The sequence below is a fragment of the Thunnus albacares genome, chromosome 18 (genome assembly GCF_914725855.1).
Source record: "Thunnus albacares chromosome 18, fThuAlb1.1, whole genome shotgun sequence".
Taxonomy (NCBI): domain Eukaryota; kingdom Metazoa; phylum Chordata; class Actinopteri; order Scombriformes; family Scombridae; genus Thunnus; species Thunnus albacares.
The window spans coordinates 5702148-5725631 of record NC_058123.1 but is presented as its reverse complement, the minus strand read 5'-3'; the positions used below and the strand labels follow the sequence as shown (position 1 = coordinate 5725631).

General features: G+C 38.6%; 3 protein-coding genes across 3 annotated transcripts; 1 reads left to right on the top strand and 2 right to left on the bottom strand.

The window, feature by feature from the left end:
* Positions 1 to 1648: 1648 nt before the first annotated feature.
* enoph1 (enolase-phosphatase 1) lies at positions 1649 to 8443 on the bottom strand. The gene is made up of 6 exons (XM_044333805.1): positions 8091 to 8443; positions 6686 to 6787; positions 5127 to 5329; positions 4068 to 4200; positions 3723 to 3846; positions 1649 to 2093 (listed from the first exon to the last, which is right to left on the bottom strand). Exons 1-6 carry the CDS (start codon positions 8172 to 8174, stop codon positions 1954 to 1956), a joined length of 786 nt encoding a protein of 261 aa, XP_044189740.1. The 5' UTR covers positions 8175 to 8443; the 3' UTR covers positions 1649 to 1953.
* A 4244-nt stretch (positions 8444 to 12687) lies between these two features.
* LOC122968663 lies at positions 12688 to 14400 on the top strand. The gene is made up of 4 exons (XM_044334049.1): positions 12688 to 12944; positions 13049 to 13161; positions 13287 to 13356; positions 13474 to 14400. Exons 1-4 carry the CDS (start codon positions 12858 to 12860, stop codon positions 14398 to 14400), a joined length of 1197 nt encoding a protein of 398 aa, XP_044189984.1. The 5' UTR covers positions 12688 to 12857.
* Positions 14401 to 14962: 562 nt separating this feature from the next.
* On the bottom strand, positions 14963 to 19645 carry LOC122968983 (proteinase-activated receptor 3-like). The gene is made up of 3 exons (XM_044334538.1): positions 19615 to 19645; positions 18340 to 19359; positions 14963 to 15078 (listed from the first exon to the last, which is right to left on the bottom strand). The coding sequence occupies exons 1-3, from the start codon at positions 19643 to 19645 to the stop codon at positions 14963 to 14965; spliced, it is 1167 nt and encodes a 388-aa protein (XP_044190473.1).
* Positions 19646 to 23484: the final 3839 nt, after the last annotated feature.

Here is a 23484-nt window from a genome sequence, read left to right as displayed (position 1 = left end):
TTTTAATTGCTGATGTAGTTTTGTTTCTTTTTAACCATTATAAGCTTTTGTAACGTTTCAGATGTTTTAGTTTTGTAGGATTGTACAGATCTATGACTGCTTACTTTGTTATTCTTAAAATGCAGCTTTGCACAGCAAGCAATCAGTATCAATAAAAATACAGCAAAATGAGCTTTTATATATATATATTTTTTTTTATAGCGTCTATAAATGTATCACATTTGAGTTTTCACAGCTGCTATTTCTCAGGTGGGGTGTCATTCCAATGAAAGCTGTCTGTGGATTATTGGAGTAACCAAAACATTTTGTTTTTGTTTGTTAATTACTGTAAAACATCAACTTTGAGGGAACAGTTGGACATTTTGGGAAATACACTTGTTAGATTTTCTTGCCGAGAGTTAAATGAGAAGATTGTTGAATCTTTTCATCTAACTCTCAGAAAGAAAATGTACAATAAGCTCCATTGAACTGGGGTGCTGTGGTCACTTTTTAATGTTAGCGCAATGAGTGTTATGCTGTAATCTGAGATGTTTTCTTCATTTCCATTGTATAATTTGGGGTTTATGGTTCATGATGGCCCTGCCTGACACCCCTCTATAGCTCTTTGTTCTATTTTTTGTTTGAGATGCTTGTTTTTCTCATATATCTGATTTATGAAGGCTGAAGTCTGATCTCTCTCAAAGATGCTTCCTTATTTTATGTTTTTCCTTTATTCACTGTGTTGCACCCCTTTTTTTGTATTCTGTAACAAATATGGCTTCCATTTGTATGCCTCACTTAAAAACTACAATTCCCAAGAGGTGGAGCTTCTACCACCAGGGTGTATACAGTACTGTACTGCATACTGTCAATGATTAGATTGAACTGAATCATTTATGTCCTGATGAAGCTCAAAATACATAAAACCAAAACTTCTCTGACGACTCAAAACCAACTAGAAATTGATTTATGATTTTATGTTTTGTGTGAACTGACCCTTTAACCATTTTAGCTTTACAGTCAAAATGGTTAAATGTTGATGTTTTTGCATTACAGGCAACATTTTTTTTTATGATTTTTTTACACACTGCTGAACATGAACATTCACACCGGCTTTTATGTGAGACAAGGCATTTATTGGAAGATTTTTTTTTTAGATCATCATTTCCTGAATTATACCAATTATGTTTCACACATAAATCATCAATTTGGCAATTTTTAACTTTTTTTTTCATGACCTACATTACAGATAAACAACGAGGATGGCACATTTAAATAGACATTAATTAAGAGGATTAATTAAGACACCCGAACAAAGTTTGAAATGAGAACTTTCTGTCAGCGAATGCATCTATACTGTTGATCTATTTACTAAAACATTACAAAGTCCAACAGTTTCAATCACTGAATAAAACTTCATAACATCTGCTATGTGCATGACTGGAACATGTTTACAAAAAACGGTGACAAATATAACTCACACACATACACACACGACTGGAAAGTTTTGATCAAAGAGGATGAGACGTGGCGAACGAACATGGTTCATCTAAAAAGATAAAAAGGTAAAGAGTCGACGTGTTAACGTGCAGTTTCCTTCAGGCTTCGTTGCTTCTTTTTAAGCCTCTTTTATCTACAGCTTTTATGGCCCGATGAGAGTGACGATCCGTTTTGAGTTCCTGCTCCTCTTCCTCCGTTTTCCGTTTGAAAGTCATCCTGAAAGAACCGTATGACGGGACTTCCTTGAGGCTCGGACTTCGTTAGCCGTGTTGGTGGCTAACTGTAGTCCGAGCAGCATCTCCTGCACCTTTTAAACTGTCAATGTGGACAAAACAAAAACATCAGAGTTGCAAAAAAAAAAAAAAAAAAAAAAAAAAGGGAGGAGGGGAAGGGGGAGCAAAGAAGAGACGGGATGGGTCGTTATGAAATTAAGTCAGAGAAGTTCTCGCTCTCTTTCTCGTCCTCCGCGTCGTGTTAAGCGCGTCCCGTCAGTTCCAGTTGGCTAAAGGATGTGATGAGGTTATAGTGGGCTCGCTCTTCATCCGTCAGCTCCATGTTTCCAGGCCTGACAACCACCGCCACATTCACCCCGACGTCTTCAGCCGCTTTAGCCTCTGCAACGACAAACCCACCGATAAATATATATATACGTAGATCAAAACTTATCAACCCATCAATCTACATTCTTTATTAGCTTCCATAAAGTGGTCGCTGGTCTTCCTGAAGTCCACACCAGGACTGCAAATAACGATTATTTTCATTAGCAATTAATCTGTCAATTGTTTTCTCGATTGATTAATTAGTCGTTTGGTCTATAAAATGTCAGAAAATGGTGAAAAATGTGCATCACTGTTTCTCAAAGATGGAGATGCAACCTATAAATGTCTTGTTTTGTCCACAACCCAAAGATATTCAATTTATGTCATAGAGGACAAAAGAAACCAGAAAATATTCACATTTAAGGAGCTGGAACCAGAGAATTTTAGCATTTTTTCTGACAAAATGATTTAAAACAATTATTCAATTATCAAAATAGTAATTTTCTGTCGGTCGACTAATCGATTGACTCATTGCTGCAGCTGTAGCCCAAACAACATGAGCAGCAATAAAAACAGCAATTTAAAATCAAATTTATCAATAAAAACTAGAGAAAGCTGAACAAGACAAATATAAAAGATGAGAAAATAAGTGAAATAACAATACAAGCTTACAATAAAAACAAAACTGTCAAGATAGAAACTAAAAGAAGAAAAAGATCTATGTGGGATCATCATCTAAACATAATGGAGAAAGTCTGGGCTCCTTTAAAAAGTAGAAAACTATTTAGATGGAGATTCTTCTGGATTAAACAGGAACCCTGTGGAGTTTTTGACCTCTAGTAACACTGGAGCAGTTTTTTTTTAATGGGTCACTGTTTTCTTTGTCTTGCAAAGAACAGTTACAGTCCTACCAATTACTTTTACACTATTCCACTGATCTACAGGTGTAATGTGGAAAGAAACTAGGGTTGAACTATGGAAATTTTATAGAAATTGCAGTATGATCTGCTGCAATTTTCAAATTGCAGGAGGTGCAATATTTGTTAAAGGAGAAATGTGTCTCAAAATACCATTTTAAATTAAATATCATTGTGCAGCTGATCTTCTGACCTACACATCATATTCTACAGACTTAATAAAACATACCTGCAAAAACCACACCATAATCATTTTAATGTGGTTTTCAATGAAAATGAGAATAACAATGTAAAAATGATCATTCTCTCTAATATCACAAGTTGCAATATCAGTCAAAATAACTGCAATTAGATGTTTTTTTCAAAATGGTTCAGCCCTACAAGAAACACAGCAATGCACCAGAAAAGGCAGGGAAGAAGAAGAAGACGACTGCAGGCTAGTAAACAAGGATGTAAACGACGCAAAATTTAAATACTCTGCAAATGTTTTAAGAGGAACGACCTCCAGGACACTCTCAGCAGATCTGTTATTTCAGGAAAACTCCACAGGGAACCTTTTGTTTACACATGACTGCAGGCGTAACAGTTCTTATAATGAGCTGTACTGGCTCCTGCTACTAGAAAAAGCATATTAGAATCACAATAACTAATACAAAGACAGAATTAACGTATAAAAACCTGATGTAAGAACCATATCAGACAAACTTCTTTAGAGGGAAGATATTCTGGCTACTACTGTATGTTTTTCTGATGCTGAATTAGGTGAGTAGTTCAGAATAGTACGAACCTCGAGTGACGTCTGTCAGGAATGTGATTTCCTCAGGCTGACATCCGATCCTCTCGGCAATTCTTTCATAGCTTTTGCTGTCAACCTTTGGCCCTATACTGGTGTCAAAGTGACCATCAAATAACTGGGGGAGGAAAAAACACAAACACATCTCATTAGCCACAATAAGGTCTATGACATAAAGAGTTTACACTGACCTTTTCAAATTTAAAATAGCATTTCCACGACAAAATTTACAGAAAAGCCAGAAAATGTTATTTTACTGTCAATATGTTTGTATTGAAATGTCTTAGTTGTTTGTATTGTGAGTATCAGATATTTGATGAGAGAGGAGATGCTACTCACATCTAAAACATCTCCTTCCACAGAGTATCCAAACAGAAGTTTCTGGGCTTCGACGCTTCCGGAGGAGTAAATGTAGACTTTTAGGCCTTGTCCTCTCCACCTTTTGATGGATGGGATGACGTCCGGGTAGATCCTGTTTGCAACAAGACCGACATTAAAAGATTTAATTCCTCTTATAAAGCATAGGGAGCATCTCAAGGGGAGATGATTTGAACAGTCAAGAGCACGCATGTGACAGTATTTTACAGTTACATATGTTTTTATTAAATCTGATAGATGGAAACATGCTAACACCAACATACAGGCCTGTTTGGGAACCAAAACGATGACAGAAAAACAATAAAAACCACCACCAGGAGAGCAAAACCCAATAAAAGCTCCTCAAACGGGCTGTTCTAATGTCAGCTACAGGTACGTGCAGATATTCTTGTTTGTAGGCCACGTTTTTGCCTACATTTGTTTACATTTTGGCAAATTGCCTCCATTAAAATATGCTGATTTAGCTACTAGCAGCTCCTGTTTGCAGTGTAGCCATGGATGTATAGACAGACTATCTAACTATAAAAATGTGATGTTATGAAGAGTCTTTTTTTCTCTGATTTCTAAGTATATTTCTGGAGGTTTATTGGCGATGAACAAACGAGATAATGATATCCTCAGGAAGTGTTGAGTCACACTGAATGATATTAATCTGAGTTTCATGTCTGTGTGTTAAGATCTGACTGAGTTAAGACTCTGAAAAAGTCTATTTTTTTGACAAACCATATCCTGTCATGGTTAAAATGCCGCCTGGAACGATGCGTTAACTCATAGAGGTTAATCCTGTCTGAATGGAGCGTTAGAAATCTCCCATGATCCTCTCTGCATATCAAACCAACCCCTAAAGTTGACAAACACACTAAATTATTATATTTATTCCAATTGGCCAGCAGATGACCATATATACCACTTTAACCAGACATGACTGACACAACAGTAGAGGTTTTACATATTTATTTAATTACTCAGGTTTGAACAGAGCATCTGTATAAACGTAAGGAAAACGATCAGTGTACTTACTCGCCTTTGATTCTCCCCGAAGCATAAGCTGCTCTCCACATATGACCCTGGAGTTGTTTGAGTGCTGTCGACTTCCTGTCTGCCGCCATCTGCCACAGCACATTTTCCATTACTTCCCTAATGGCCTTCTCCTCGTCTGTGTGAACTGTCTGGTCCACGGCGTGGACGGGGCACGCCCGATTCTGTTTCATGTCCTCTTCGATCTGCAACAACAGTCAGGCTTTTTTATTAGAGAAGCGTTACAGCGTGTGTTTAAGATGTTCTTTGGCGATAAAGTAAGGCTGATAATGTGGATTAAAATCTTGAGAAGTCCCAGAAAAAGACATTGAATGTGAATATTTTCTGGTTTCTTTAGTTTTCTATGACAGTAAACTGAATATCTTCAGGTTGTAGACAAAACAAGACATCTGAGTGGTCGACATTTTTCACCATTTTCTGACAATTTATAGACAAAACAATAAATTAATAGAGAAAATAACCGACTGATTAATCGATAGTGAAAATAGTTCCAGCCCTTTGCTGATCTAATATTACACTTCCTGCTTCAAGTCTCAATTGAATCAAGACTCTCAGGGGTCAGGATTCATGTCACTTCAACACACACACACAGAAATTCGATACACTTTACTGTTATTCTGCAGGATAATCTGTATAATCCTGCAACTATGAGGTTAAATTTCCAACATACAGCTTGTTTGAGGGTGTTGACATGTATATTGGGTACATTTTACACTTATTTTACACTTCATTCATGCAGCTGTTTGTACTTTCAGGGCTATAAATAACGATGATTTTCATTATCGACTGATCTGCCGATTATTTTCTCAATTAATTGATTATTTAGTTTATAAAATGTCAGATGTTAATTTCTGATCAACAGTCCAAAAAATCCAAAAGATATTCAGTTTACTGTTTACTCACGTTCAAGAGGCTGCTAACAGCAAATGTTTTCCTTTAAAAATGACTAAAACGATTATTCGATTATCAAAATAGTTGCTGATTGATTTTCTGCTGATCAACCACTCGATTAAGTAAACAGTATAGAGGTTTATAGTGACTCCATTTTAAGGAGACATAAAGTAACTGGACAAATTAAACTTAAGTTTGTCACATTTAATATTTGATTGCAAGTACTTTGCGATACACACAAAAGAGAATAAATCCATCGCCTGTGTAATTAATGTACCAGCAATAAAATGATGCAGCAGAAAAGGAGGATTTGTTGAAATAAATAATCTTCCACTTGAAGGAAACATGCAACATATTAAAGCTTGTTGGAACAACTTGTACCACCGTCAACATGACAAGGGGCAAAGTCTTCCCTCCTTGGCTGTTAAGCTGTTGAGGTATTTGTTATGGACTACAAGTGGACTGTGGGTAGAGACTGGTGCCAGGATTGGCCACTCACTCACTCACTCACTCACTCACTCACACAATACTTCTGGGTGCTGATAATGTCCAGGATATAGACTTAAGTGACTGCCAAGCTGAGTCACGACCTGCAATAACTTTGAAATGTGATTCTATCAGCGATCAGACACACATGAAAATCCTTTTACCTGTTTCTTTAGGAGATGAACATCTTGTTTACACTCGTCTTCTTCCCAGTGAGTAGACAGGTAATCCTCCAGATGCTCCCTGATGTACGGAAATAAGATATCCTGGGAAAATAAATAGACAATGCGTACTCATCAGGTGTGTTACCAGATGCTCCTTATAGATAAAAATAAACATATACAAAATGAACTGGGTCATATTTAGCTACAAAATCAAGATGAGATTGAAAATAATGTGAGTAATTTATCATTTATTTATGTTTGTGTGCTTCTGGTGTAGGTCTGGGCATTGATACTATATCAAAATCATGATATAAGACTAGATATCATCTTAGATTTTGGATATTGTAATATCATAATACAGCAAGTGTTGTCTTTTTCTGGTTTTAAAGGCTGCATTCCAATATACTGAGGTAATTTTTCTGAACTTATCACACCGTTGTAGCTGTTCTATTATTTGCCTTTACTCGCTTAGTCATTATATCCACATTACTCATGATTATTTATCAGAAATCTCATTATGTAAATATTTTGTGAAAGCACCACCAGTCAGTAGTCCCTATAATGTTATCACCATATCGATATGGAGGTGTTGGGACACAAACATTATGATATTTGATTTTGTCCGTATCACCCAGCCCTACTCTGCTGGATAATATTTTGCCCTGTTAGTGAACTGTGTTGCGTTCACGCCATATGGGACGGATGGGAAATGTTATTTTTCAAGCTGTTACGTCAAGTTTAAGGAGTAGATTTCAGTTGGTTATTTGAGAGTCAAAAATATTGTGCATTTACTGTGAAATATCACATTATATATATATATATACATATATATATATATACATATGTGTGTGTGTGTGTGTGTGTGTGTGTGTGTGTGTGTGTGTGTGTGTGTGTGTGTTTAAATACACTGAACGACGGGTTTTGGCTTACTTGAGTTATTCATGTTTGTTCGTTTTTGACGCTTACGCATAATAAAATAGAAAGTCGGATATTTAGGAGCTTTTAGAAAAGTCAGTGTTTCCTAATCATAAATACGACTTGGATATTGATACTATTTTAAAGTAGGAACCTTTATTTACGATCACTCCGATATGACTTGAACGCGTCTGTCATCAACCAGATGGGGACTCTAAATATTGTGACTAATACATTTTTAACGAGTGGGTTATGCAAATGGAATATAGAGTGAATAATTAAGACAAAAAGCAGTGAAGTGTACGAACTAGAAAGAAAAACAAGAGTTATATTGAGATAGATCACTCAATATGCTACAAGTCCACAAAGGTCCAAACACCGCCAAGCTATTAGCTGCTTGCTACTCGATGACAGGCATCTATTAGCGGCTTCTAAAAACCGTTGTTGGACGCTACATAATTAACTAACAAGAAACAGCAACAAAACTCACCTTTACAAACGTGATTGGTGTTGTTGTGCCTTCAATATCCAGCAAGAGTGCACTGGTGCAAGAAGGAATTGAAACAGTGGCCATTTTCAGGCGAGTCTTAGCTGACGTTAGCTTAACCAGCTGCTGCAGAAAGCTTCACACCGGCAGGTCTTCGCTGGTTCTCTGAGCGGAGCAAACAGACGGATTTTATTTACTGCTGCTGAGAAATGCGTCTCCACCTGGTTAGCTGTTAGTCACCAGCTCGCTTTCATTACCACCGCCTGGCAGTTAACAGTGAGGACACATGTTCAGACTGTCAGTGCAGCTCCAGCTCAGAGGAGGAGGCTGTCATTACCATTGATACGCGCCGCGCATGCGCGAGCGGGTCAGCCATCTTGGACAGCTAAGTATGGTAACACCGCTTGGACAAACCACATAAACCCGCCCGACTCAATAATGTGTTCTTTTCTGGGTTTGTTCAATCATAAAAGTAAAGAACAGTTTTATTTGGTTATTTTCCAACTAGATACGTAGTGTCAATGTCTCAAATGTTTCTGTGCAGTAAATAACCTCCTACATGCAACTATTTCCTTTTAAGATGACATTTTTTATGACTGAAATGTGACTGAAGGTATGAATCTAGTTTTCCAGATGTTAGATGCTTTATCTCTCTGTCTGCTTTCATCCCCTCCTCCAAACTCTTGTGCTCATCACTGTTTCCATAAAGAAATCCTGCATGTTTGCTGAAGTCCCTCTGTTGTGTGCACTTTTTCCATTTTAGTGAGGGGGATTTCCATTTAGATGAGTCATTATCATAAAGTCACTCTGAAACAGGGATGAAATTACCTGAACGTTGTGACTTTCAGATTTGAAAACCTCTGTTGTCAAACAATAAGAGGAGGTGTGTGAAAAAACAATTACCTCTCCTTGATATGATTTATTTTAATATTCCTCTGGTGTCTACACATACTGAATAAAGAGTTTCATTTGAACACTTGTGGGAGTTTTGTTCAGTTTATTTAGTCCAAATATAACCACTCACACCAGCAGATGGCATTATTTACACAAGCCTAACCAAGGCAGGACCTAACGTCTGTCAGGGTTTATGAGTTAATCAAAGACTGGTATAGAGACTCATTTTATTACTAACTTCTGAATCACTTTATGACTGCTCTCTTGTGAGTCTTCATGTTTGTTTTGCGGTCAAATATCGCAATGATTCCTAGTTTTTAGTGTAGTTTATTTGACATCAGGATAACATCTGGAGCTGTTGGAATTTGCTGTTTGTCAACATGTGGTCTTGGTTTCAGGCCCAGAGCAACCCTGACTAACCTGTTCTGAAAGATCTCTACTTTGTCTTTAAGTCGCTTTCCCAGATCTTGGAACCATGTACAGGTTGTTTAGTCAAAGCAACTCAAAACATCAGAGCTTGGTGATTCCTTTATCAATAAAGTTTGTTTTTCTAGACAAACAAGATTAACACTCTACAGCTTGAGGGCCCGTAAAGGTGCTAACGTGCTCACAACGACAACTGTAACATGCTGATTTTACCAAGTATAATGTTCTTAGTTTAGCGTGTTAGCATGTTCATTAATTAGCACTAAACACAAAGTACGGTTGATGAGTGATGGAAGTGTTATTAGTCTTGCAGGTATTTGGTCATGAATTAAAGTATTGGAAAACTTAAAATTTTGACCTGATAGTGGCGCTAGCTGAAAAGTTAATCATCAAAGTTATTACAGTTCATCCTTAGGACAACATGAATGTCTGCAACAAATTATGTGGCTATCCATCTAATAGTTGAGTAATTTCACTCAAAACCACAAACGCTTTTGACAGAATATTATCCTGGAGCTGGGAGGGATTCAGTGTTTTGCTGTCTGCTTAAAGGTTAAATTCACAATTCTTCAAGTCTGTCTTTAAATAATAGTCGGGTTCTAATCATTTCTACTGTTTATACTGGCCCATTATAAGATCCTTTCCTATTGTGCTTTCAATGCAAGTAATGGGGAACAAAATCCAAAGTCCTCATTCTGTGTGAAAATGTATTTAAAAGTTTATCAGCTGTCCAAATTAGTCAAAGAAAGTGTATATCTTGGATAGTTATAGCATTTTTAATAGAAATTCCCCTCTTTTTTGTTTTACAACCTTTCAACTGCAGCTCAAGAGGGAAACACTGTCCAGACAAACAGAGAGAATTTTGTACTAAAAAGACATAAACTTGGAAGATATTTACTTGATTTGACTAATTTGGGTGGCTGAAGTCTTACATAAACTTCAGATAAACTTTTGAATACATTTCTGCACAAAACGAGGGCTGAGAAAGCAGATTAGGAAGGGATCTTTTAATAGCCAGCATGAACAGGAAGAACTATTACAGCGAACAAAACCTCTTTAAATGTCCATATGGGCAGCTGACGATCATTTTAAGAAAATCATTTGAAAAACTGTGAACCTAAAGTTGTACTCAAGTGATTTAGAATTGCATTTCCATGAAGTTGAGGGACTCACAAGAGAGATTAAAAACAATGGTCAAAACTGAAGCAGAGGCCGAGATAAATTGGCTCAAACTCCAAAAATGCTTCATGGATCCTTAATGCAGTGATGCAATAATTCTTTTAAACCCCACACCTTCAATTTGTAATGGAGGCTTTATGATAATAACATAAATCACTTTTTTTAGACTTTGGGGAACTCCTCTTGACGAGTAAACTGAACTTCATGTGTAAAATTACTGGAGTGCCTCATTAAACGGTAATTGATTTGGATAAACACAATCCACAATGTTTTTTTTAATCTGAAATTTTAGGACAATATTAACAGAATCGTACAACACTGATATACAGTATGAGTCAACAGATTTAATCCATACATAGACTTTATATTTGTTTCCAGACAGCACAGTTACTATTAGCTGTGTCTCAATTCAAGGGCCGCATCCTTCGAAGGCTACATTTGAAGACTGAATGCACCAAGCTCGTCTCATTCTGACAAGTGGGTCTATCTGTGGACTCGCAGCATCTACACGACACACCTACTTGATTAGGTTTAGGCATGAGGAGGGGGATGGTGAGGGTTATGGGTCAGAGCTCAGGGGGGTGTGTTGTGTAACATGCCCTTACGGTCATGTATCGCGTGACCGTAATGATCAGTTGATAACAGCAACAAACAGCCGGAAAGTCGAACAGCTACAGGATGCAATGTGAAATGAGCAAATCAGCACTCAGCTTCAATTCATAATGTTAAAAACCACAAACGAAGCCAGAAATCTTGGTGTCGTCATGGACTCAGACCTAAATTTCAACAGCCACATTAAGACAATTACAAAGTCGGCCTACTATGACCTGAAGAATATATCAAGGATTAAAGAACTTATGTCTCAACAGGATTTGGAAAAACTTGTCCATGCATTTATCTTCAGTAGACTTGACTACTGTAACACTGTCTTCACAGGTCTCCCAAAAAATCGATCAGACAGCTTCAGCTGATTCAGATCCTTCCTAAGACTAAGAAAGTGGATCATATCACTCCAGTTCTAAGATCTTTACACTGGCTTCCTGTCTGTCAAAAAATTGATTTTAAAATACTGCTGTTGGTTCATAAAGCACTGAATGGTTTAGGGCCAAAATACATCTCTGATCTGCCGCTACATTATGAACCATCTAGACCTCTCAGGTGGTCTGGGACAGGTCTGCTTTCTGTCCCCAGAGTAAAAAGTAAACATGGAGAAGCAGCGTTCAGTTTTTATGCTCCACATATCTGGAACAAACTCCCAGAAAACTGCAGGTCTGCTGTGACTCTCAGTTCTTTTAAATCACAGATGAAGACTTTTCGGTTTGCCTGTTATTAAACCAAATTTGAGGGTTAATATTTTACACTGCACTGTAACTTTTATTCTCCTGTTTTATGTCTTATTCCTTTTTAGCTTCTTTTTATTTCCAAATTTAACACTTTTTAATTATATTTAAATGTCTTTTTACTTGTGTTGCTTTTATATTCTGTCTTGATGCCTTTTATGCTCTGTGTAAAGCACTTTGAATTGCCTTCAAATGTGCTATACAAATAAACTTGCCTTTTGGCTCATTTAAATGTCGTTGCACTGTTTGTCTTCCTCTCACTACTATTATATGTCGCTGAGCAACTTCTGCCCTCCTGCCCACGGATGTATTATAAGAGCTGGATACCGGACAAAAAATGGCGCCTATTCAGTCCTATAAGGATTGCTCAGCTGGCTCATATACCAAGAAAAAGTTTCCAGGTTTGATTCCAGGTTTTATGTTCTATGGGGAAAATGCTTTTTGGGCCGCAGGGGGATTTTTTGCTGCGATACTGTGAGTGACCACTGGGAAAAATTGTCTGCAAGGCTGAGTGGCGGGGCCCTATAACCCACCCCCACACCCCCTCCCCACCCCACTCCATGACCCCCCCCCAGCCCCTTGACCACTTCTTAGCATTTTTCAAAATTACTGTATTTTCTCTAATAGTGGCCGGTGTTCAATTAAAATAAAGGCCCCGGCCACTATTAGAGAAAATACGGTATGCAGTGGGCGGAGTTAAGCTCATTTGCTCATCAGTTCCGTCCTTTGATGTGTCAAGAATGTTGATGATGTCACACATCTACATTCCGAATATTCTTGACTTGAAGAACAATTGCACACTCTCACTCATTTGGTACCTGATCGCTCAGCTGTCCAAACCCTCTGAACCGACGTATTTGTTCCTTGCGTTCGACAAACCTGTTTACTGATTGTTTTTTTTCTCTCTGTGGAAAACTGACAACTCTTAAAAATGGACGCCAACGCCATCTTTAAACGAGTCCAACAAAAGAGACCATCCTCTCTCTCTGAAGAAGAGCGATGCCGCTACCAAGCAGAAGTAAGTCACTGTCAAATGTAAAGGTGCATTGTTCAATTGAATGTTACATTTGAGTATAATATGGTGTTTCTGTGAGCTGATTGTTTGCTGAATCTGTCTTGCAGAAAATGATGCTCAGGCAATTCGTGCTCCTGAAGCAGCAGGATCAAGTCCCCGATCATCTAACTGTTCAACAGATGAAGACCTGGCTGCTGACAGGAGGGAGCTTTGTGGAGGAGTAAGTCAAACTGACCATTTATTTGACTCATATACTGATAGAAAACTGACAAATTATATTACAGCTTTTTTACAAACATGTAACAGTTGTAGAAAATAATACAATATTTTTTTTTATTTTTACAGGTCTCAGGAAATTACAATAATGAATGATGATGGCAGACTTGAGACAAAACATCTCCTCAAGGCTGAACTGGTGAGTAAATATAGTGAATCTTCAGACTGTAGTTTGATATATAAACCTGTATGTAACACTAGTCTACTATAAACCTTTATTATCTTATTGTTGAGACTAACTGAGTGTTGTTGACAGGCCTGGACTACAGAGAGGAGATTCTGCCTCAGTCAAATCGAGCAGGAGATCCAGGAGGAGCTGGACGAGGAGAAACGACTTTCACAGCTGCTGAACAGGAAGGTCACACTGGAGGGCCTTCAGATGTTTGTTACAGTCTTCCGACCAAAAGCAGAGAAGGCTGTGCGAACATATCTACCATCACTGTTCAGCAAGCTCCTGAAATATTTTGGTGGATCTCACATTCCTCCCGTCTCTTCAGGGGATGCGAAGCCACGAGAGCTGTTAGACCTCCAGAAGAGCACTGCACCAGTCATCCAGGAGGTGATTAACACCACTCTCAAGTTCCTCCTGCAGGAACCAAAGTCTGCAGACCAAATTGAAGCAGCCAGCGTTGAGGTTGGGAGACTGCTGAGGGACTCAGCAGCTCCCTGTCTGCCTCACTACGGACCTCTCTCTGCAGCTCCTCTGCTCGGGGTCTGCACTATAGCAGCAAGGTTCATGGTCAAATCCATCTTAAAGGAGTTTGACCGTTACTCCCAGAAGATCTTCCACATAATGGACTATGATGACAGCTTCTTCTCTGCAAGAGAGGATGTCATCTTTGCGATCCAAGATATGGAAAATAGAGTGCAGGCTGCCGCATGCAGACCTCAGCCTCAGCTCAGCACGGTGGTAGGGTCACAAGGGGGACCTCTGGAGGAGAAGACGGCTTCTCCAGAGGTCTCATTGGATGAGACAAGCCCTGTGAGGACATCCTCATCCTCAAGACTGGAGACCAATGTGATTATATACATGGAGCCGGAGCTGGAAGTCCTGCAGGAGGAGTTGGAGGCTGAGGACTTCGGAGTTCAGAGAAAGATGAAGAGGAAGAAGAGAGTGCGTGCCTTCTTCCGTGGCATTTGGAGGGCAATGTCACGCTGCTTCCATTGTCCTTCTGAAGACTAAATAATAGCAATGTCTGTGCCACGGAAGACCAAAAAGAGGGACTTCTAAGGGGGAGAGAGGCTTCACAAGTGTCTGTCACAGAGGACTAAAAAGGGGGACATCTGAAGGAGAGGGAGGGTACTTATATAAGAATAATAGCAATGTCTGTGCCACTGAAGACCAAAAAGAGGGACTTCGGGGGGCAGAGGGGGTTTCTCCAGAGGTTTCTGCTATAGAACACCAAAAAGGGAGACCTCTGGGGGGGGGGTCATACAAAGGTTTCCTCACTGGATGAGGGGACAACCACTGTGACGACCAGAATCAAGTCCCTGATCATTTCACTGTCAGACAGATGAAGACCTGGCTGCTGACAGGAAGAAACTTTGTAAGTCAAACTGACCGTTTATTTGACTCATATACTGACAGAAAACTGACATATTATATTACAGCTTTTTTACAGTTGTAAAAAATAACACAATCTCTTTTTTTATTTTTACAGATTTCAAGAAATGATCGGGAGACCAGAGACAAAACATCTCCTCATGGCTGAACTGGTGAGTAAAACATAGTGAATCTCCAGACTTCAGTCTAACTGAGTGTTGTTGACAGGCCTGGACCACAGCGAGGAGATTCTGTCTCCGTCAAATGAAGCAGGAGGTCCAGGAGGAGCTGAACGAAGAGAAGCAGCTTCCACAGCTCCTGAGCAAGAAGGTCTCACAGGATGAGGACACAACCACTGTGACGACCTCCATGTTAAGAATGGAGACCAACGCAGACTAAATAAAATCAGTGTCTGTAATATCTGTCTGTAATGCTTAACTGCATTAAATAAACTAGAGCAGTGCACATTCAAAACATGTCTGTTGTAAAGGGCTGATTGCTTGGCCTCCGGATGTTACTTCAACACATAGAACGGTGAATACAGTTGATATGATGTGTGAATGAGTAAATACACCAAAAACAGGAAAGAAACTAACACTCTATTATACACAGATTATATGAATAATACACACAGTACTATGGTAGTAAATACATGTTCTCTTCTCATTTCAAGTAAAATAAGGGCTGCATTTAAAAATGAAATAATGTGCATCCTAAAACAAAGTGGATCGATCATATTGGGCTCTCAGATCGATCTTATTTTCTGTGCCTTCACTTCAGATTTGAGTGGGTATGTTTGCTCAAAAGACTTGTACTTTGTCTGTAGTGGTGTTTCACAATTACCACAGTCTAGGAGCAAATGAGATAAACTGGTTTTGAGCAGTTACTGAGTTTATATCAGCATATCTTGGAGGCAGTACTTGTTTTGGTCCACATTCACTACAGAAACATTAAGAAACTAATCAATCAAATATTTAATTCAAACATGTAAATTTTACCTGTATACTTCCTCTGAATCAACAATGGTTGTAGAGCTGCATCTAATGATTATAACCTACCAATTATTTTATTAGTTAATAGATTTTTTTGTCTGTAAAATATCAGAAAATATGAGGTGGTCATATGAAAAATTCAAGACACTCATCAGCCAGACATTTGTCCGTTCTCTGTTAAAGAGCAGCTGAGATTGACACTAAAATGAGAATTGGTGGTCCATCTTAGAAGTCAGTCCACCTTGAGTTAGCCTGGTCAGGTTAGGCTAACGCGTTGTTGCTAACTTGACGAGCTGGACGAGTATTTTCTTTGTCTTGAGGAGCTGCAGCATTTATTAACTGACACAATGTAGTCTGTACTGCCAGATTGACAACTTACTGATAAACTTTTCATCTGCTCCGCTCGTATTCACGTCACTTTTCTGGCGCTCTCTGCACTCGCTCACCCACACGCGCTCATTTACACATGCACGCACGCACTGCCCTATTCTTTAACGGAGCTATGCTAGTCTTGTACCTTTCACGTAGATGTCCTTTGAAGAACGAAGAGAGGGAGGATTACTCAAAACAATTCCACAATAACGTAGAGTGTTATTGTGCTTGAGAGAAAATTATTAGTAGCCCGTTGATATTAATGATCGTCTGAACTTTTAGCGCTCATAATTTTGCGGCGGCGGTGCAGCGCTGCTGAATGGATATAAGGGAAACACTGTAGCCTACTCTAGCTTAAAGGGGACGTATTATGCTTTTCCTTATTTTCAGACGTATATATATAATATCACAATGTCGGATGTTCATGCTAAAAGTGGCCGACGTGTCAAATAACGAGGTAAACGTATGTAGCAGTAATCCCTGTGAGCAAAAAGCTGCAGCTTCAGATTGCTCTGAACACTTGGTTTCCAACATTTTTTTCTACTTTCAGCCCGAGCTGATGTCAGTTCGTGACGAATTTCTTTATATGGACATCTGCTACGTGCACAACGCGTGAGTTCGCTGCTCTGCTCCGCAAGTAGTTACGCCAAGCCACAACGCTATTACACAGCACAGCAAAGTAAAATAAGTAGTTTACTTGTTGAAGGTGTGCTGGTTGTCTGCAGCTCTTCAGAAAACATCTCACTGTAGCTGTGTCTGCTTGTATTATTCCTCCCTGCATTATTTGTAACTGATTTCGACCGTTAGCGCCGCTAACAAAGCTCCGCTAAGTCAGTGAGGAACACGTTTTTACTTCCTGTAAATTCTTCAGAATAAAAGTCTCCTGTTAGTTAGTCATGTAAAAGCTTTTGATTTGAAACAGTAAAGCAGGAAATGTTTGGTTTGCAGTGACGGTAAAATTACATAACTCTGCAGCGTAAAGCTGGCCAATCAGAACAGAGTGGGCTCATCGGGAGGTGGGCCTTAAAGAGACAGGAGCTAAAACGGAGTGAAAGAGAAACTGTGTATATTGAGGGGCTGCATAAAGGGCCAGTATGAGATAAATAAGGAGTTTTTTAAACTTTGAATCATGCAGAGCTACTCTAGTGGAGTCTAAAAATAAAAATTTAGAGCTGAAATGAGCATAATAGGTCCTCTTTAATAGTCTACCTCCTTTGGGCTCAATCCATAATCAGCTGCATGTGTCAGGTAGTTTCTCAGGAGGATTTCCTTTTCTGTGGAGAAAACCCTCTTGGGGGTCCAGTATCCTGCTCTGGGAAGTGATTTGGATCTCTGGCACTCTAGCCTCTGTCTATTCTTGTGAAAACAGTACAGATTCACATGGAGAGGAGGAGGAGAAGAGAGGAGCTCAGTGCATCATGGGTAGTCCCCCAGCAGTCTAGGCCTGTAGCAGCATAACTAAGGGCTGGCCCTGACTATAAGCTTTTCCACACCATTCTACTTTTGGAGACTCTAGGAACCACATGTACGCCTGCTGTATATAGATTTAATAATAATAATATCTTTATTTATATAGCACCTTTAAAAACAGAGTTTACAAAGTGCTTTGACAGACAAAGCAGAAGCGGTACAATGCAAAGCAAAGACACGACATAGAAAACAAAAACAGGTTTTTTGTTGAACTATGTGTCAATTAGGCTTCACTTCCTGTTGCAATACTACATAAGTGAAATATTAATGCAGCTATACATTTACCAGAGGGCAACTGACATGGATATACATTTTCATGAATACTGGACATTGCATGTAGAAGATATGTTTTAATCGACATTGTTTATTATTGCTTCATACATGACTATTATTAATACAAAAGCTTGAGAGGCTCATTTTCCAAGGTCAGTGTGTTTCACATCATTCCTTGTCAGCTATACTGATTTCAAGCACAATTTGCCTCTAAACTAACTTCACTTCAAAGTTTTTCCTTCAAACTTCACATAATTCAAATATGTATAACAACACAGTTGTAAAAATATAGACAATAATCATAAACTATTTGAATATACTTTCCTTTCATTTTTTATATACATTAACACATGTTGACATCATTCCTTCTCTTGCACATAAGAAAAACTGTATTGCTACATTAAAAATATTTATTCAATCTGTGGAGAACATAAACTCTGTCTCAAGTCTATGTGTTCTTGGTCTTTCTTACGGGGCTTTAAATGAGGCCTGGAGCCTGCAGACTTTGACATGAAGATGAAGAGGTAGGGGTCCAGACAGGCATGGAGGCAGCACAAACACACTGCCACATTAAAGTACACATTCAAAATATCTGTTCTGTTCACAGACAGTTGCATGTAATGGAGGAAGTGCAGGAGTCCAGCGGGGGTAAAACACACCAGAAAGATGACAAACACCAGTGAGCTGGCCTTGATGTACATCGTCCAGTCGAGGTGTGACTGGTTGAGCTCACAGATGATCCGGGCATAGCACACAACCGTGACCACCAGCGGCACCAGGAGGCCAAAGATGGTTAGTAAGAGGTTGTAGTAGAGCAGGAATTTATGGGAGCTGTAGTGCAGAGGCAATACGTCATGGCAGGTGATTCGGCCCAGTTCAGAGAGCAAATAGGTCTGCTGGACGAGGAGCTCAGGGATGACAGCGGCACCAAACACCCCCCATACGGCCAAGCTGACCCCGGCAGTGCACATCCTCTTGGGAAGACTTTTGTACATGAACGGGTGCACTACAGCCAGGTAGCGCTTGACGCAGATGCATGCCAGCGTCTGGGCCGAGCAGTAGAGGTTGCCATAGAAACAAGCTGTGACCACTCGACAGGCAGCTTCTCCGAGCTCCCAGTGGTTTCCATGGAGATAGTAGTGAACCTTGAAGCAGAGGGAGAGGAGGAGGAAGAGGTCAGAGACAGCCAGGCTGCAGTAGAGTATGGCCGAGGACACCTTCCTAATTTTAGTGGCCAAAGTGCACAGAATGGCAACATTGGCTGGGACCCCGAAAGCCACGACAAACATATAGAAAATGGGGATGACCCTCGTGCTCAGAGTGCCGTTGAGGTAGCCTGTTGTGCTGCTGCTTGGTAACAGCAGTGCTGGAGGGGAATGAGGTGAAATGGGAGCTTGTGTCCCGTTAAGGTCAGGAGGGAGCTGACTCTGAATATTCCCGAGAAATGATGCACGCCCAGAGCGGAAATTCTGCTCCTTTACTTTCCCTTCCCCTGCAATAAAAACACCAAAATACAAAAGTTAACAAGAATTCTAACAATTATATTGATTCTTTGGCTCATAATCATAGGGAAACCACTTTTGGTGCTATACAGCACCTATCTTTAAAGGTGCTATACAGCACTTTTGTCAAATGGTGCTATAAAGAACCATTAAAGGTGCCATATAGCACTATATCACTTTAACAAAAATGGTGCTCAATAGTACCCAAAAGTGGTTATTTGGCTTGTAATCATAGGGGCGTGTACAGATGGAGCCACAATGATGACAGGCAGGCATGTCTCCTTTTCAGGCCTTCTTGAAGGCCTCCTGTTGAACAACCACCACTTTATTGTGTGTTCAGTGGTGCAAAATATAAGTACATTTACTCAAGTACTGTACTTAAGTACAATTTTGAGGCGCTTTACTTGAGTATTATCATTTTATGCTACTTGATACTTCAAAGGGAAATATTATACTTTTTACTATACTAGGCTACATTCATTGCACAGCTTTAATTACTTTTCAGATTGAAATTTTGCATAAATTAACAAACATGAGCTTATAAATTACACTGCGTTGTCAAAGATCAAACCAGTTGTTTCCAACCTTTCAGTCTTGTGAGCTCTCGTATAAAATCAGTGTCTAGCTGTGTCACTTTGTCATGTTTCAGATGTCTGAGTTGTCTGAGACATTTCCCCCCTAAATGTCTTACATGGTTTCATTTTCATTTCAATAACTGTTCAAATGATCCAATAATTCACAAAAAAACATCAGAGCTTTGTTTTTTTCTTCTTTCCTGTCCCATTAATCATCTCACAACCTCTCAGATTTATCCATAAAAAAAGAGTTGAAAAAGGATTTAAACAATTAAAGAAATATCAAATTATTGACTAAACAGTTCTAATATTGATAATAAAATACCTTGTCCCAGTTACAATAATGTGTTGTCCAATATATAATATATATTATCTAATACAATATAATCAACTCTTCACTTTTGTTACTGATAGATGTCAGCAAAGTGTATCTGCAAATAATATTTTACATTATATTCTACACTTAAGAAAATCACCAGATGAGTTTATGAAAGGTTCATAGTTAAACATTACAGAAGTATATTCTTAAACTAAAGCATTTCTTACCTTTCTTTTGGAGTGTACCACTTAGACAGAGAACAAAAATGAGACAAAACAGAAGTTTCCCCATAATTTCTTATCTTTGAACAGCACTCAACTCAAGCACAACAGTCACATCTCACTTCTCTTCACTCAGCTCCACATTTCATCGCTATTTAAAGTCACCTTGGTCCGATGCTGCTCTGTCATCACTCAAATCCAACCACGTTAAAAAAAAGAAACTTGACGTTTTCGCTGAACAGGAATGTGGGTTGTCCTTGGTTTGTGTTTTGTGTATGTTCTTGTGAACCAACAGTTTCACATCTTGATCTTGATCTTGATCTTTATCACTGCTTTAATATTTAAGATAAATGTTTACAGCCTGACATTTTGGCGTCTTTGGAAACGTTTTTGGAATTTTTTTCCCCCAGAAGTGTGATGCCAGGAGGGATTTAGTGAGGTAATACATGCTAAAAAAAAGTAGGTTAAGTGGGGAAATGCCTGTCTGGAGATGATGAGCGTGTTTGAACATGAGCGGTTTTGTTTAGTCTTCATCTTGTTGTCTTGTTTTTTCCATGAAGATACCGAATTTCATGTCATATTTTGGTTCATCAACCCTTTAGAAAACTGTGTTTCTGATGCTTCAGCTGGCAACACACTTCTCTGCTCAAGCCCCTCGGTAGACCTAGGTCTGAGATGGTGGAGATCGGGAACTCATGGAGGAGCAGCGGTCAGAAGATCCTTGGCAGAATCCTGTGTTGATAAACCCAGGCCATGAATTTCCTCAGAAGGCCAATCCTGTCAGCATCTGTCAGCCACACTTCCAACTCTGCATTTTTATATTTATGACTCAGAGTCTGAAGAGTTTTATTTGCACATTCCACTTGATATTTTGTTATTTGATCTTTATCTGTGCACTAACATCCAGCTGCGCACAGACATATATTAGATGCTATACGTGGGAAGTGATGTTTCCACCCTTGCGGATGCCCGCTTCCCACCTGTGATGTCACCACAGATATGCAACTAAAAACATTACAGATGACTCGAAACTGAGATCAAAATGAAACGCATCTGCTCTGCACTGCAGTTGAGTATACCAAAACATAAACATGTTGTTTCCATATTTGGTGGAAGAGAGGCAGAGAAGAGAGAGGCAGTGACAAACCAGCGAGGTTATGTTTACTGTAACACTCAAAAATGGTCAGACAGTCATCCTGGGCCACACGCTTACGAGAAAGTTTGTTATGATTTGAAGAATTCACAGAATTTTACCAATTAATAGGCACTTTCATGTTGTGTTTTATTCTATTTTTGGCATACACACACATAAAACATAAACTCACTGAGATACATTTATTACAGGGCAGCATTCCTTCATTAACCAAACATGCAGGCAATGGTGGAAAATTACTAAAGACATTTTCTCAAGTACTATAAAATTTTGAGGTACTTGTACTTTAAGTATTTCCATTCTATGCTACTTTACACTACTAGTTTATTCCATTTCAGGGGGAAATATTGTACTTTTTACTCCTCCACTACATTTATTTCACAGCGATAGTTAGTGGTTACTTTTCAGATCTAATATATATTTGTAATTAATTCATATCACTTTGTAAAGATCTGTTTTCACTTTGACTTTAAAAGGGATTATGCTCATTTCCAGCTCTATCATTTTATTTTTGGACTCCGCTAGAGCTGCTTTGCATGATTCACGGTTCAGGAAACTTGTTATTTATCTTATACAGGCCCTTTATGCAGCCCCTCAGTTCAGTCCATAGACCGTAAAAAAATATGGACGTAGTTGACCTGACGTCACCGATTGGTTTGTAGACTGCAGTTTTGAAGCCTTGAATTTGGCAATTTGACCATCGCCATCTTTGATTTTTTTGGAGCCAGAAGTGACCATATTTGGAAGAGAGGGTGGAGCTGACCCTAACGCTAGCTGCTAGCATTGTTAGCATGGTGCATTTACGGCCCATGGTTAACTGTGATAATGCTAATTTTCACTAGCAAAAAACAGGCTTAAAACCATTAAAACAAAACGTACTTAACGGAAAAACTGACCAGCCGACTCCTTAGAGGGTCTTTAGTACAATCAAACACTAAATCCACCACTGTTTCTAGATCTCACCAACTTGGAAGTAACATTTTCTACACAACTTTAGTCCCCATAAAATTAAAATTTGGAACAACAAAATGATTTTTTCAAAATACAAATCCATATTCCTTAGAAACTGACACCTTCATGGTATTGCTTTTGTATCTGATTTGTTTAATGATAAGGGACTTTTGTGTACTTACAATGCATATCTGATTGTTCAGAACTTCCCTCTCACACATCGAGAATTGCTTCTGTTTTTAAAGTTATTCCAGATGGTCTGTCCCACTTAATGAACAGCCACATTGGGTATAAAGATATGAAGAACTTAAACTACAAACCATGTATCAGAGGTTTAGATATCACAGATTGTAAATGCAATAATAAACATATTCAAAATGAATTACACAAACAAAGATCACTCCAAGAGGAAAGTTCTTTTGGAATCAATTAATTGAGAATATTGATTGGAATAAAACTTGGTCATTACCATATAAATTCTGTATACCTAATAAGGCTAGAGAAATATATTTAAAAATCTTACATAACATATAAGATATGTTAATGTATTTGTTTTACATTTTGCTGATAAATATGTTAAATGTACTTTTTGTAAACATGAAAATGAATCATTGACTCATTTTTTTTTCAGTTGTAATTTTGTAGTCTGATTAAGTTTTGATTTTAGATGTCATTTCTATAAAACATAATTTTGTACTTTCTGTCAAAGATGTTATAATATATTTTTAATGTAAAGACCCTAAAATTGATTTTATTGTGACGATTTTTGTTTAATTATCCGAAGAAAACGACTTTGACTGAGAAAATTTTATTTTTTATTATTATAACAGCTTACAACAGTTTAGATTCCTCAAGCACAGTCCATTTGGTGGCGGTAATCCACCATTTTGTTGTTT